The 14,175-nt window shown below is 40.9% G+C and overlaps 1 protein-coding gene across 3 annotated transcripts in view; it reads left to right on the top strand.

Moving 5' to 3' along the window:
* Window positions 1–14,175, top strand: part of ADGRG2 (adhesion G protein-coupled receptor G2) — a 125,265-nt gene that overhangs the window by 108,189 nt on the left and 2,901 nt on the right. For all 3 annotated transcript variants that reach the window (XM_057717777.1, XM_057717775.1, XM_057717776.1), the window contains 9 exons: window positions 485–607; window positions 1,263–1,308; window positions 1,429–1,532; window positions 2,331–2,452; window positions 3,815–4,083; window positions 7,204–7,303; window positions 7,853–8,136; window positions 10,862–10,963; window positions 11,950–12,102. In XM_057717777.1, coding sequence (XP_057573760.1) covers window positions 485–607; window positions 1,263–1,308; window positions 1,429–1,532; window positions 2,331–2,452; window positions 3,815–4,083; window positions 7,204–7,303; window positions 7,853–8,136; window positions 10,862–10,963; window positions 11,950–12,102 — 1,303 coding nt within the window. The remainder of the gene's footprint in view (window positions 1–484; window positions 608–1,262; window positions 1,309–1,428; window positions 1,533–2,330; window positions 2,453–3,814; window positions 4,084–7,203; window positions 7,304–7,852; window positions 8,137–10,861; window positions 10,964–11,949; window positions 12,103–14,175) is intronic.

Genomic DNA, 14,175 nt, shown 5'->3' on the forward strand with positions numbered 1-14,175 from the left:
GATGCTGCTAAGGATAAATAACAATAACTGACCCTCACATAGCATTTACCAGTTGCCTCACAGTATCATAAGCACTTAGAAATGTTAACTCTTATCCTCTCAACAACCCCATGAGGGAGGAACTATTAAAGGATTATCCCCATTTTACAGATGAGGCTGTGGAGGCACGGATAGGTTAAGTAACTTGCTCAGGAACACACAGCTTAAATGGCTTCATGATATGTTCCCTTTAAGATTCATGAGGGTCTTGTTGTGTCAATCCTTGAAATCTAACTCAGTATTTAGAGCACTGTGTCGTGGAACAAGCTCTGCTTCTCATTATGGTCCTTGGAAAAGTCACTTTACTCCCTGCCCCTGAATTCCTGACCTAGGTAGTAAAATAAACAATGTGGACTAAATAGTCCTTAGGGTCCCTCCTAGCTCTAAAATTCTCTGATAACATTTCGTTTTCCCTCACCATCTTATTGATTCTTTGGTGTGCTAGGACCCTGCCTTGGAGAACCTCTCTCTGATCAGCTATGTCATTTCCTCGAGCGTTGCGAACCTGACAGTCAAGAACTTGACAAGAAACGTGACGGTTACGTTAAAGCACATCGACCCAAGCCAGGTGGGAGGGGCCTGTCTGGTGTGTTCACTGACCAGAAACACCTCATGCAAACTATACCTGTAAGACTTGGCCTGAAAAAAGTAGATTCCGCAGAACCCTAGATGCAGTTAGGGCAGTGTGTAAGCCTAGAATCACATAGTCACTCCGTTGGGCTTTAGCATGCCTAATAACTGCCTTCCTAATTTCCAAGAAGGAGCAGTGTAAAAAGCAAGCTCTTACTGCCAGTTTTCAGTACATTTAGATCTGCGGCTACAGGTCTGAACCTCACCTCCAGAGAGAAAGCATCTTGGTTCAGTTCACATTTAGCATCATCTGTGACCTCGCTGCTCAAAGTGTGGTTTGCAGACCTGCAGCATTGGCATCACCTGGGAGCTTGCTAGAAAGGCAGACTCTCAGGCCCCACCCCAGACCCACTGAATCTGAATGTGCCTTTTAACAAGGCCTCAAGGGGATCCCTGGGCACGATTGCTGAATTTAAGAAGTGCTGACCTGTATGAGACTCACTTGCTTCTAGAGACCAGTATAAAATAAGAACTCTCCTAAAATAAAGAATGAGATTCTGAAATTTTAAAATATCTTTTTTTTTTATTCTAACTGCTTTTCAGTTTTTTCAGTTAGGTAAATTAATTATTTGTAATTTATCTTTCTGTTGCAGGATGACTTAACAGTGAGATGTGTATTTTGGGACTTGGGCAGAAACGGTAGGTTCCAGACATAACTTTCTCAAAGTCTTTAGTGGGGAGGGGGAGGGGAGCGAGGAGGGAAGAGCAGCGATTGGCACAGTGGCTTTGCTGATGGGACATTCTTTCCAATGCCAACAGGTGGCAGAGGAGGCTGGTCATCTGATGGCTGCTCTGTCAAAGACAGGAGGCTAAATGAAACCACCTGTACCTGCAGCCACCTTACAAGCTTTGGCGTCCTACTGGTAATATCCCCAATCTACCTGGCCTTAGATTTGGGGTCTGGGGGGTAGCTGGGCATCATACCATAATGTCTAATCCGATGGATGACTTTTAGAGATCAGATTTCATGATACTGTGGCAAAGATATAGACCAATGAAATGATTCTTCTAATAAGCAAGTGTACTTGAAGGAAAATACTTGAACATAGAAGTATTTTTTTCACATTCAATTTTTACATTTAAGTTTTTCTTTTTAAAATAGCTATAGGAGGACTAGGGAATTCAGGTTAAAATGGGTAATAAAAATTGTTTAGTTTGCAATATACTTTAAAATTTTTATAAAACACCTTGACATAAATTATCTTATTTAATCTCCCCAACAATCCTGCAAGATAGGTAGAATTGGGCATTGTTATTGTCATTTTAATGAAGTCAGAATTAAGACTCATTTGTTAGGTAAATGTCCACAGTAATAGAACTAAGAAATATGAGCCAGAAGTCAAATTCAAGTCTTTTTGGCTCCTAGCCCAGTGCTTTTCCAGTGTACCATAATGCAGAAATCAAGTACATGGGCTTCGGAGGCAGCCAGACCTGAATTTGGATCCTGGCTCCTCTACTTTGTAGCTGTGTGACCCTGGGCAAATTACTTAACCTCTCTGGCCCTCAGTTTTATTATCTTTACATGATGATAATAATTGTGCCTATCTTATAGGTTTGTTGCGCGAACTATGGATGGGCACTTAGAATACCCAATAAATGTAAATTATGACTGTCATTTATTTTAAAATAGTTGGTCTTGAAAGCAGTATTTTATTTTCCAGGACCTGTCTCGAACATCCTTGCCACCAGCTCAGATGATGGCTCTAACATTTATCACCTATATTGGTTGTGGGCTTTCATCAATTTTTTTGTCAGTTACTCTTGTAACCTACATAGCCTTTGAGTGAGTATCCACAAGTGGAAACTAGATTATATGATGTAGTGCTCATCTCAATTGACAAAATGTATTACATAAATGTGCTCCTTGGCCTAGCTTATCCTGTCCACCCATCTGGTGGGGTCACCTATATGTAAAACTTCATGGGACTTTTTGGTTTATATACTTCCTTCCTTCCACTAGTTTGTGCTCTCACTGAAGGCAGGAGTTGTGTCTTAATCATCCTTGTACACTAAAATGATGCCTGGTACCTAGTCAACATTAAGTGAGAAATGAAAGATGGATGCAGACCCCGAAACCCAAGAGCTTACAATATGAAATAGACCATAGCTCCATGTACAGCATAAGACCTGTGTTTAATATATTATTTCTAAATTATACTGAGCAAACACAAAAGATTAAATACATTAACAGGTGTGGGGATGAAGAAGAAGAAAGGGTATCAAGTGTCACTGAAAAATATAGATACTCAGTGAGTGCAGCTTTGTATGTAAAAGAAAGAATGACATTCCAAATGATAGCATCTTCTTCTTGGCTTACCAGAAGGGTCCCTTTGGTCACTTTTGGGGGGGAATTCCAATAAATTCTGTTGGAAAAGAAGGACATATAGGTACTTTTATTGCAATTAACTAAATGAAATAATATGTAAGTGCTGGGATTTAGGTTTTGGACACTGATCAGCAAATGCACAAATTTCCTTTTGGTGCCAAACTTAGGATCCAGCTGTGACTACAGATCTTCTAGTGGACCTTTGGAAATATGATTAATGAGACTAAATTACTATAAGGCCAGCCATTACTCAGAATGATCTCACCAGATCTAATTTCACACACATAAACATGTACATGTCATCAGTTAGCTGTATTTTCCTATGCCTATTTCATTTAGCTATGGTCTGAACTCTTCTTTCCGTGATCTCATTTTAACTACTAACATAAGATAACAGGAGAATCTGGCTATGTTTTGAAGATCTGAATGAGGAGCCTATTATATGAGAAGCAGCAGCAATGCTTCTAGAAGTAGTTTGGGAGAAATGGGGGTGGGTGCTCAGAAGATTCCACTACAAACTATGTGAAAGGATGGGTCAATAGTCAGCATGTGAAAGGTTCCACAGAAATACAAACATGAATTTTCCATATGGTTATCACAGATTATTCGGTTTAGATGTTTCCTTTGTTATTATTGTTGGTTTTAATGCCTCCACCCCACCCCCACCCCCATACACATACACACCCACGCTCAAAGGGAGGAAATTTATGCATATAGACATTTACCAGAAAATAAAAATAAATTGCTTAGAACGCAGATATGTTCACATAAGCGTTGGCAGATTGTGATGCTAATTCTTTTCTTGTCCTTTCCTCTTAGAAAGATCCGGAGGGATTACCCTTCCAAAATCCTCATCCAGTTGTGTGCAGCTCTGCTCCTGCTAAACCTGGTGTTCCTCTTGGACTCCTGGATTGCTTTGTATGACATAAGAGGCCTCTGCATCTCAGTGGCTGTATTTCTGCATTATTTTCTCTTGGTCTCATTCACTTGGATGGGCCTGGAAGCATTCCATATGTACCTGGCCCTTGTCAAAGTGTTTAATACTTACATCCGAAAATACATCCTTAAATTCTGCATTGTTGGTTGGGGTATGTATAATTTTTGCTCACACATTGACTGGGCTTTCTCTTTTTCTCCAGCGTTTTGATTTTGAATCAGATAGAGACATTGATGAAGCAGGTCACACTTGGCAGGTTTCTAAAACAGCTTTATTCTCCTTTTCATGTTTCACTGCCCAGAGAGCAACCTCATCAAGTCTCTTTCTAGAACACCTGTAAATTTACCCTGGCTTGGTTATGACCACAACACTCTGAGTTTAGGGCTATGAATCCTCTTTGTATCTCCAGCAACTAGAACTGGGGCTGGCACACAGAAGGTGCTCAGTCAGTTGAAAATATTAGTTTAGTGATCATGAGGCCAGACTGTCAGTCCCTGAGCTCTCAGCTAGCCTCACTCTGCTCTGTACTTCCCAGATTCACACACATGCACGACGGTGTGCTCAGCAGGACAGAGCGAGAGAATGTACAGATAAAAGCTAATGTAACTTCATCGCCACACCGGCTTGGTATCTCAGGTCATGGCACCTGTTGGTGGTGGGTCACACCACCATAGGCCATAGCTCCATCTATACCATAAGAGCTGTGTTTAATATATTGTTTCTAAATTATATCAAGCAAACAGAAAAGATTAAAGACATTAACGGGTGTGGGGATGAAGAAGAAAGGGTATCAAGCCTCACTGAAAAATATAGACAGTGAGTGTGGCTTTGTAGGTCAAAGCAAGAATCTTGGGGTCTTAGATGCCCCCAAGATCTTGAAGTTTTCTCCATTCAACTCCCCACCAAATGTAGGAGCCTCCTGGACTTGACTTATCCTTGACTAAAGATAATTTAACCTCTGCTTAAATGCTTCTGTTATTGGGGAGCTCATTACCTTCATTAAAAAACAAAATTGAACTGAGTACATTTGAAAGATCTTATTGGCTTTATTCACAATTCATGAATCGGGCAGCATCCCGTCTAGCAGATAGAAAGGAGCTCTGAGGAGCTGTACTAAGTGAAAGACTTTTTATAAGCAGAAGGAAGGAGGAACAGAGAAGTCATTCTGGGCAAAAAAAGTGGGTTGGTTATTGCAAGGTTACTCTCCTTAAGGGGATGGCAGGGGTCTATTGGGTATGTTACCTAACTAGTGCTGATAAGGCAATTTCTGATTGACTGGTATACGATTCCATTTCTGGGAGAGCGGAAGCTGTAATGGAGTTAAGTCTCAGTTTGGTGACCTGTGGCTAGCATAAGCAACTCCATTTTGGGCCTGTTGTCTTGTTTTTAATACCTTAGAAGACATCCAATGACCATTTTCCAAAGCTCTACAGGTCTGTTTTTCCATTAAGTTCACTTGGCTCTCTGGTGGCACTTACCCAGTGGTCTTGGATTTGCTCTCTCAGGAAAAAAAGTAATAAGCTGACACCTCTTCTGCCAAAGAGTCCTTTAGATGTAAATCTACATGTAATATATATGTATAATGCTCTATTTCTCAATGTATTTTCACAGAAGTAACCCTATAAAAGACAAGGCAATGCAGTTAGCAAGGCAGTTATTGCTAATACCAGGTGAAGAACCTGGCTCAAAGTGATGATGCGATTTACCCTAATTCCCATAGCTCGAGGACAGCCAAGGCTGGCTTTCTAATTTCTTATGCATATCCCTTCCACTATATGATAGCCTCCATCCACCTGAGACACCGTCTTCTTCTTCAGGCTAAATATTCCTTTAGGGACTTCCCTGGTGGTCCAGTGGCTAAGACTTCGCCTTCCATTGCAGGGGGGGGCGGGTTCAATCCCTGGTCGGGGAGCTAAGATCCCACATGCCATGGGGCCAAAAAAAAAAAAAAAAAAAAAAAACAGAAGCAATATTGTAATAAATTCAATAAAGACTTTAAAAATGGTCCATATCAAAAAGCCTTTAAAAAAAAAAAGAAAATATTAAAAAAAAATATTCCTTCACATATTCCCTACACAACAGGATTGCAGACCCTTTACCTCCCTTGCCATCCTGCCTGTTATTATATCTTTGTGAAGAGCAACAGAACACCTAGATAGTCATTTATTCCCAGAAAACTAAATCACTGCTTCTGACCTTGGGCACAGATTCTGTCTTCTTTGTACAATCCTGAAAGATCAGATTCCCTTGTCAAGGACAAACTCCACACCCCCAATATTTTATTTTTAGGAAGTCACCATATGTCAGTGTCTCCGTAAGGTACAAATACAAAAGAATTAAATGAAATATTATGTTAGATGATACCAGGTAGCCCAACCTGTCTGTGAGAAGGAATTGTTTTTTATTTACTAGAGTCTTGAGATTGGATGTCAGGCTGGTCTGTGTGCACAGAGTGTGAGGTGTCGGTGTGGGGTGGGGGGTGATGGGGTAGAGGGGTGAGAAGGACTCCTTCCCAGCCCAAGGCCACTTTAAGGGGGCAGGAGCCTTCTCATTATGCTTCCTCTTAGCCCAAGCACCCTGGGCCCTTGAGAGAGCCAGTGCAGTGGCAGTCGACACCTTCAAATCAATCAGGTCAGGCATCTCTGTCATCAATGGGCTCCAGATAATCAGTTGAGGACTTTGGGGTTCATAATGAAAGATTTTCCAGAAGTTGCTGGTAACCCTAATAGGTTGATTCGTTGGTTTATATTTTGTAGTCCTTCACTTTACCCTTAAAATTACATGTATAATTTAGCTTTACAAGGGTGACACTAGCTGCCGTAGTGGACAAACCCAGAAATGTCAGGAGCAGATAATTTCTCACTCGTGTGCAGTCCACTTAGCGGAAGTGGAGGGGTCTCCGGTCTCGCGGTTATTCAGGATCCAAGCTTCTGGAGACTCTGCCTCAAGACAGGGCTTCCGAGGTCACCCTGAATTTGGGAAAAAAGAGTAGAGTATCTCACAGGAGGTTTTTATGGGCCAGGCCAGGAGGTGGAGCAAATCACTTCTGTCCATGTTCCATTAGCCAAGACCTAGTCAAGTGGCCACATACACACCTAGCTGTAAGAGAGGCTGGGAGATGGCCAGCCACGTGCCGAGAGGAGGAGAAAGTGGGTTTGGTGAACAGCTTACCAGTCTCAGCTGTTTCAGAATAAAATAGAACATGATCTCTGTTCTTTTCACCACCTTTGGTTACTAGAACTATGTGTGACCCATGTTTCCCATCTTCCAGGGGTACCAGCTGTGGTAGTGACCATCGTCCTGATTATATCTCCAGATAACTATGGGCTTGGATCCTATGGGAAATTCCCCAATGGGTCACCTGATGACTTGTGAGTACAAAGCCCCCCACGGAATATTAAGTGAACTGGAAAGCAGAATTCTCCAAGAAAATGGAAGATCTAATCAGCATATCAACTGGCTCTCATCCTAATAAAATCCAGTAACATTTAGAGCAGACTTTGCAGTTATATGTATATGCATCTATATAATGAGATCAGCTAGTTAGAAAAGCTATGCTACTACTTAAGTGTTAAAAAAATGAATTAGGAGGAAGGGTTTTGAGAATACTTTTATAAGCCTCTGATAAAAATAAAATACCAGCTACACTATATTAGTAAAGACTCATAGAATAGAGTTACTAGGATCTAAAGGGGATAAAATCTTTTAATGTTTTCAAAGAATATTTTTAAAATACTTTCAATTACCACGTGTCCTAAAATAAACCCTCTTGGAGATCAGAGGTTTTATCTTTTTTTTTTTCTTTTGTACTCATAGGCAAATGTTTCAGTAAAACAATATAGATTCCTTGTTATCATTTTGAACCATATTTCAGGAAACAAATGTGATATGTTTTCCTTGTTTTTTCCCCCCAATTCCAGTTGCTGGATCAACAGCAATGCTGTATTCTATATTACAGTCGTGGGATATTTCTGTGTGATATTTTTGCTGAACATCAGCATGTTCATCGTGGTCCTGGTTCAGCTGTGTCGAATTAAAAAGAAGAAGCAACTGGGAGCCCAGCGAAAAACCAGTATTCAAGACCTCAGGAGTGTCGCTGGCCTTACATTTTTACTAGGAATTACTTGGGGCTTTGCCTTCTTTGCCTGGGGACCAGTTAATGTCACCTTCATGTATCTTTTTGCCATCTTTAACACCTTACAAGGTAAGCTCTACAGCACTAAATACAGCCTGAATGACCCAGCCGAACTGAAAAATATTGCTATCAAAAGTTAGAGTATCTGCAAAGTGGCTTACTTAGTAGCTTAAGCTATAGTCACTGAAAAACAAATTTATCTTTGAGAAAGGATGCTCTGAGATCCTTGGAAGAAAGGCTAAATTCATTACATTCAAGAAGTAGTTCTTTTTTCTTCTTTATCCATCACTACCTCCTGGGAGGGAACAAACACATCAAGGGGAACCTACCAGGAACTGTTTTCTGGGAGAGTCAATCACTCTTCCGTCACCTGGTTCCTTACCTTTTTCTTTTTAACTTTTTTATTGAAGTAGAACATGCATACAGAAAAGTGCACATACCCATAAATGTCCCCATGAGGTCTCACCACTCTGACCTCCTAGGTCTGTGTTTGATTTGAAGACAATGATAAATATGAAGTCAATGGCAGAGCCTGGCCTAGTGGTTAATCCCACGCAGTTGCTCTGCTGGGACACACAGGGGGAAGGGCAGGCTCTGTGTGTGGCCCTTGACCTCAGAGCTTCCTATTTGTTAATGAAGCCCAGCTACAGTCATTTGGGAACCCTCTTCCATTGTATTCTTTAGGAAAGCAAATTACTCATTCGTTTAGATCAGTGCTATAAAAGAGTTGTCAGCTGTGATTAATTTCTAATGGACGCACTTTGGCATTAAAAGCCGAGCAGGCTAATAAGCTTACTTTACAATAACAATCATTCGTGTCCCTTGGTTTCCTTTTATTCCAAATCCTCTGTGGTGATGCCTTTTAATTGCATTCTCATCCACTTGTTTTCATCTTTTTCTGGCGGCTTTTGGCTCCCAGAGCGTCCTCCTGTAGTTCTATTGGGCAATAATTGTTCATTAACCTGATATTGAATGCAAATGCCTAATTTGGCTACCGGTTCTTATTTTATTTGGAGGAAGCCAGTTAATGTGCTTGTTGGTTACATAAAGTTGTTTATTTTTACCTGCAATGTACAGTTCCTGAGCTAGTATGTCCACGTGTTGCACTACTTAGAAAAGTTTTATTTGTCAACAATGGCATGCTAAAAGTAAGAGATACTTTTAAAGAGAAAAAGTATATGCCCAAATCACACTAACTGTAAACCTGAAAGCAAGGTACCTACCCTCTTATTTACTGTGGAAACTGAACCTGCCTCTTCCTCATTTCCCTAGAATTTCTCATTAGAATATGAATGGACAGAAAGAATGTATTGTTTCATTTATAAAAGGGAACTAAAGCCCAATTCACAGGACTTTTGGGTTGATAAAAGGAGAGATGTGTACAGGTTCTGATTTGGGCCTTGGGTCCCCCATTTTGATCTCTCATACATACTGTTTCTTCCCTAATACAACCAAGTGTAGCTGCCCAGGGTGGCAGGTGGACAGGGGTGTGCAGTATTCGAGATATCAGTCTTCAGAGTGGGCATGTGTACCTTACTGGAAGCAAACCTGGTATTTTAAAATGAAGGTCTTAAAGTAGATAGATTGGGGGTTGGGGAGAAGAACTCAGAATTCGTCCATTCATTCAGAGAATATTTATTTGCTTTCAAAGCCTTGGGGAGTGGTAACGAGGGGCTGTGTGGGGGAGCCCTGCACCTGCGCGCGGTGGGGAAGGGGAGGCAGAGTCTGAGGACCTCTTCTGGTCTGTAGTGTTGCTCTCTTTCCGACCAGGACACCAGTGGAGAATTTCCTTGAGCGAGTCAGAGAGAGGCTGGAAGGTAGACAAGGATATGGCTGCAGTGTCCCAGGCTTGGGAAGAGGAGGGGAAGGCCCAGGGAAGGGACGCAGCTGTGGACTGGAGAGGAGGAGCGAGGGATGTGAGACACAGGAGGAGATGGCATTTGACAGAATTGGAAATTGATTACACATATGGAGAGTCGGGGAGGTAGGAGCTGTGGACTGAAATAAAAAATCCACAGTGTGAGAGCTGTGAGTTTCACTTCCCTTTGGGGGACTATAGTCCAGGAGACAGCCTCTCAGATAGCTCTGAAGAACTATTCCAAGGGCGGGGGGGGGGGGGGGGGTCAGCATATGTGTGATTTTGGAGAAGGGCTACATACCATCAAGCACACATCTTAGCAGAAGGTTACTGCTTGTCACAAGGCACAGATATCTTAGTTCATGCTTTTAGTGCTTTTCTAAGTGCGGGAAGATGCAAGAAACTGGATTCATAAAATTTTCTCCTGAAAATACCTAATTATCCAAAGGTGTGTTTCCACCAGTTTTCCCAGAGCACAGAGTGCCTCATTCCTGATCTCCATTCTGAACTCCTTTCAGGGTGTGTTGAAGGTCAGCGACTGCGGTGGCTAGTGACTCAATCCTTGTAGTGCTGGATGGCCAGCGGCATTCTTTAGTTGGCCAGAGCCTAGGTCTGAGCTGGCATCCCGGGTGGATGGCTTGTATTTCCAAAGATAGGGAAGGCCAGAGACAGGATGTGAGAGGTGAGACAATGAGTTAAATTATGGAAATATGGAGTGATCATTCTTTTTATAAGTATTTTTTTTAATCTTACAAAGAGTGTCCTCTCAGGGTGCCTTTCGATAGCAAACTTTCCCAGGACTTTGGGTTTTATTTTCAATCTGCAAAATTTCACTTTGCCTGTAGCGGCCAAAGATTTTATCTTTTGTGCAAAGTAAGCTCAGGACATTCAAGTCTTAGTTTGGAATTCATTGTGTTATGTTTTCCACCCCCATAGGATTTTTCATATTCATCTTTTACTGTGTAGCGAAAGAGAATGTCAGAAAGCAATGGAGACGGTATCTGTGTTGTGGAAAGTTACGACTGGCTGAAAATTCTGGTAAAGATTTACCTTACTTTTTCTCCTTCTCTGAAATCTTGAGGAAAAGATTGTATAAGTTAAGTTCCAAAGCAATTAATGCCAAAGGAATATCAGATCTGGAAATTAATGAATGGAACATGCTCAACAGAAAATATCTATTATGAACATCAGGAAAAAAAACCTAGTGAATTAAAAAACAATTACTCACATCTGGGAACTTAGTGAGCGATAGAATTAGTGGCCTGGCTGCTTCTTGAATGAAGCAACAGTGAAATTTTTAAGTTCATTTCCTTTTGAGTGCATGTTTTCCATTTGTCCAAAGAAATTTTTAATATTTACCTTCCTAACTTTTTAAGTCTTGACTCAACCTTTTCTCCACAGGTCCTGTTTGTCAGTGACTTCATTTATTTGTTATTGGGCCAGACTTTTTATATAAGCCTTAGCATACATTTGGTTATTTTGAAGTTATTTTCAGGTATGCCCTGCTGGGCAAATAGCTCATTTTTAAGAAAATAAGAAAACTGAAGTACTCTGAAAATCTAAACTCCTTTTGCATAAATATTACCCAGGAATACAGACTTTGCTAAATTGCAAAGATCTGGTTGCACAAGATCAGAAAATGGCAGTACCTAGAGTTCAATCATTTGCCCGGATTTCAGAGCCATTAGTCATTACAGCAGGTCGATTTGTGTTCTTGTGAAGACAGTCCTTGGCTCTGAAATATTACCTAATTCAGTGGATATTTATAGACACAATCAAATTAGCTTAGCCTTTAGTTCCCAGAGAATATAGGTTACTAATAACCAGGCCGTCATTTAAAGGACAAATGTATACAGTCTTAAATGAAAATACATTTTATCACACCAACCCGTGAAATGTGGGATTCTCCGTAAGATCTGGAAGTGAGAGATCAGTTGCTTAGAACGAGTTATGCTGTGACCTGTCTCTTGCATCTGAGTTTCAACATTCTGCCCTGTTTTTCTGTAATGCTTACTCTACTGTAGACTGGAGTAAAACTGCTACTAATGGTTTAAAGAAGCAGACTGTAAACCAAGGAGTCTCCAGCTCTTCAAATTCCTTACAGTCAAACAGTAATTCCACCCACTCCACCACATTGCTAGTGAATAATGATTGCTCTGCACTCACGAGCGGGAACGGTATGTATGTCTCAATATAGTATTTCTCAAGCTAGTGTTTATTGTATTAAAGCAGTTTTATCCTTTAAAGGCATTTTTGCTAAGCAAAGTGTATAATTACGTATGTGACTAGTGGATCTAAATGTGGTTCCGTTATAAAAGAGAAAGTTTATTAATCCCAATTCATTTGTTTTAGAGCAAATTTTTTTTAAGATTGAGGTTTTTTTTTTTTTTAAAGATTTAATTTTTCATGATGGGAATTGATGACGATCTAAAAGTTTTAATGTGGCAAATCCTGACCTAAGTATTGTCCAAAGACTTTAGCCCTATGCTATTTCTGTGCAAGTAGTACCTAAAATAGTTGATAAGACTATATGTTTTTTAGTATATCTATAATTATATACATCTTCAACACTTTTAAACCTTTCTATTTTTTGCTTGTCATGTCTCTTTATTCTTTTCCACAGTGTGGCTGCCTTGTGACAGTGCCCCAATCCCCATGAATATATCAATTACTGAAAGATGAATTGTGACCCGTATTGATGACCATATATGTCTCCAATATATGTACAGATCATTGCTGCTGTGCCTCCTTTACTCATTAATTCTAACATTTCTAGCTAGAACTTCCATTACATTTTCTTTCTTTCAGAAGACTGGGCTGTTCATTACTCATAAAAAGTTATCTGTTTCTATCTTCTTTGGCTTCTTAATATATCTTTTGCATTTTTATAAAAAAAATTCTGCTGGTATACTTTCTCCTTTCCTGGAGAATTTGCCTTTACTTATCATTTTAGAATACTAGTTATTTGCATGACAAATTCAAATAAATTTGTGAGAAGGTTCATATACCTACCAGAGAGTTTTCCAGCCTCCCAAAGATGGGAGGAGGTTCTACTGGTTTGCATAGACTTTTAAAATACAAGAGGAGGCCTTTAAATCAAGGTTACTCAGCCTCGGCACAATGAACATTTGGGGCTAGATAACTCTCCGTTGTAGGGGGCTGTTCTGTGCATTTGAGGGTGTCTAGCAACATCCCTGGTCACTAACCCTCCAGGTACCAGAAGCACCCATCCACGCACCCCCAGTTGTGACAACTGAAAATGTCTTCCAAAAGTGTGAAATGTTCCCTGGGGAATAAAATTGCACCCCGCGGCCCCCCACCCCTTGTTGAGAGCCATTGCTGTATACGATGAGACACAGCTGCCATGTGGCCTTAGCTCTTTCCTGTAGATACCAGCTGGGCTTTATGCCAAATAGCTGTAGCAGGAATGACTCGGTGTAGGTAAACAGAGTAGAGGCAGTGGCAATCAAGGCTGGTTAATAAGTTAGTGTGAGAAACCAAGCTCAAAGTAGAGAAATCAGAGGTGTGAGCTAAGTCACCAAGATTCCTAAGAATCACAACATATCAGTAAAGCCTACTGGTTTGGACAGAAGTGTTTGGGGCTCTTAAAGCCAGATTCTAGAAAGAACTCAGAGACGAAGCCTCACTTGCCTAGCCTGTCAATATGTTGCCATCTTTTGGGGAATCATATTGGATGGAAGCAGCATATTTTGCATAGCTGTTTGACATGGCTGATTTGGCACAGCTATTTTCTTTCTTTTTTTAATATTTATTTTGTATTTATTTGTTATTTATTTTATTTTTGGCTGCATTGAGTCTTAGGTGCGGCACACGGGCTCTTAGTTGCGGCATGCGGGCTTCTCTCTAGTTGTGGCACGCAGGCTCCAGGGCACATGAGTTCTGTAGTTTGCGGCACGCGGGCTCTCTAGTTGAGGCGCACAAGCTTAGTAGTTGTAGCATGTGGGCTCAGTTGCCCCGCAGCATGTGGGATCTTAGTTCCCTGACCAGGGATCACACCTGCATCCTCTGCATTGGAAGGTGGATTCTTACAACTGGACCACCAGGGAAGTCCCAGCACAGCTATTTTCGATGGCTGACAGTTAGGATGGGGTACATTTTAGGCCACCAAAATGGCCACGTGTTTAATACCACATAATTTGCACATCAGATAGACATCCCTGACTACTCAGTCCGCACATCAGGATCTGGGATGGATGAGGGAAAAATAAGCTGGAAGTTTAATGGTTTGT

The sequence above is a fragment of the Hippopotamus amphibius genome, chromosome X (genome assembly GCF_030028045.1).
Source record: "Hippopotamus amphibius kiboko isolate mHipAmp2 chromosome X, mHipAmp2.hap2, whole genome shotgun sequence".
Classification (NCBI taxonomy): domain Eukaryota; kingdom Metazoa; phylum Chordata; class Mammalia; order Artiodactyla; family Hippopotamidae; genus Hippopotamus; species Hippopotamus amphibius.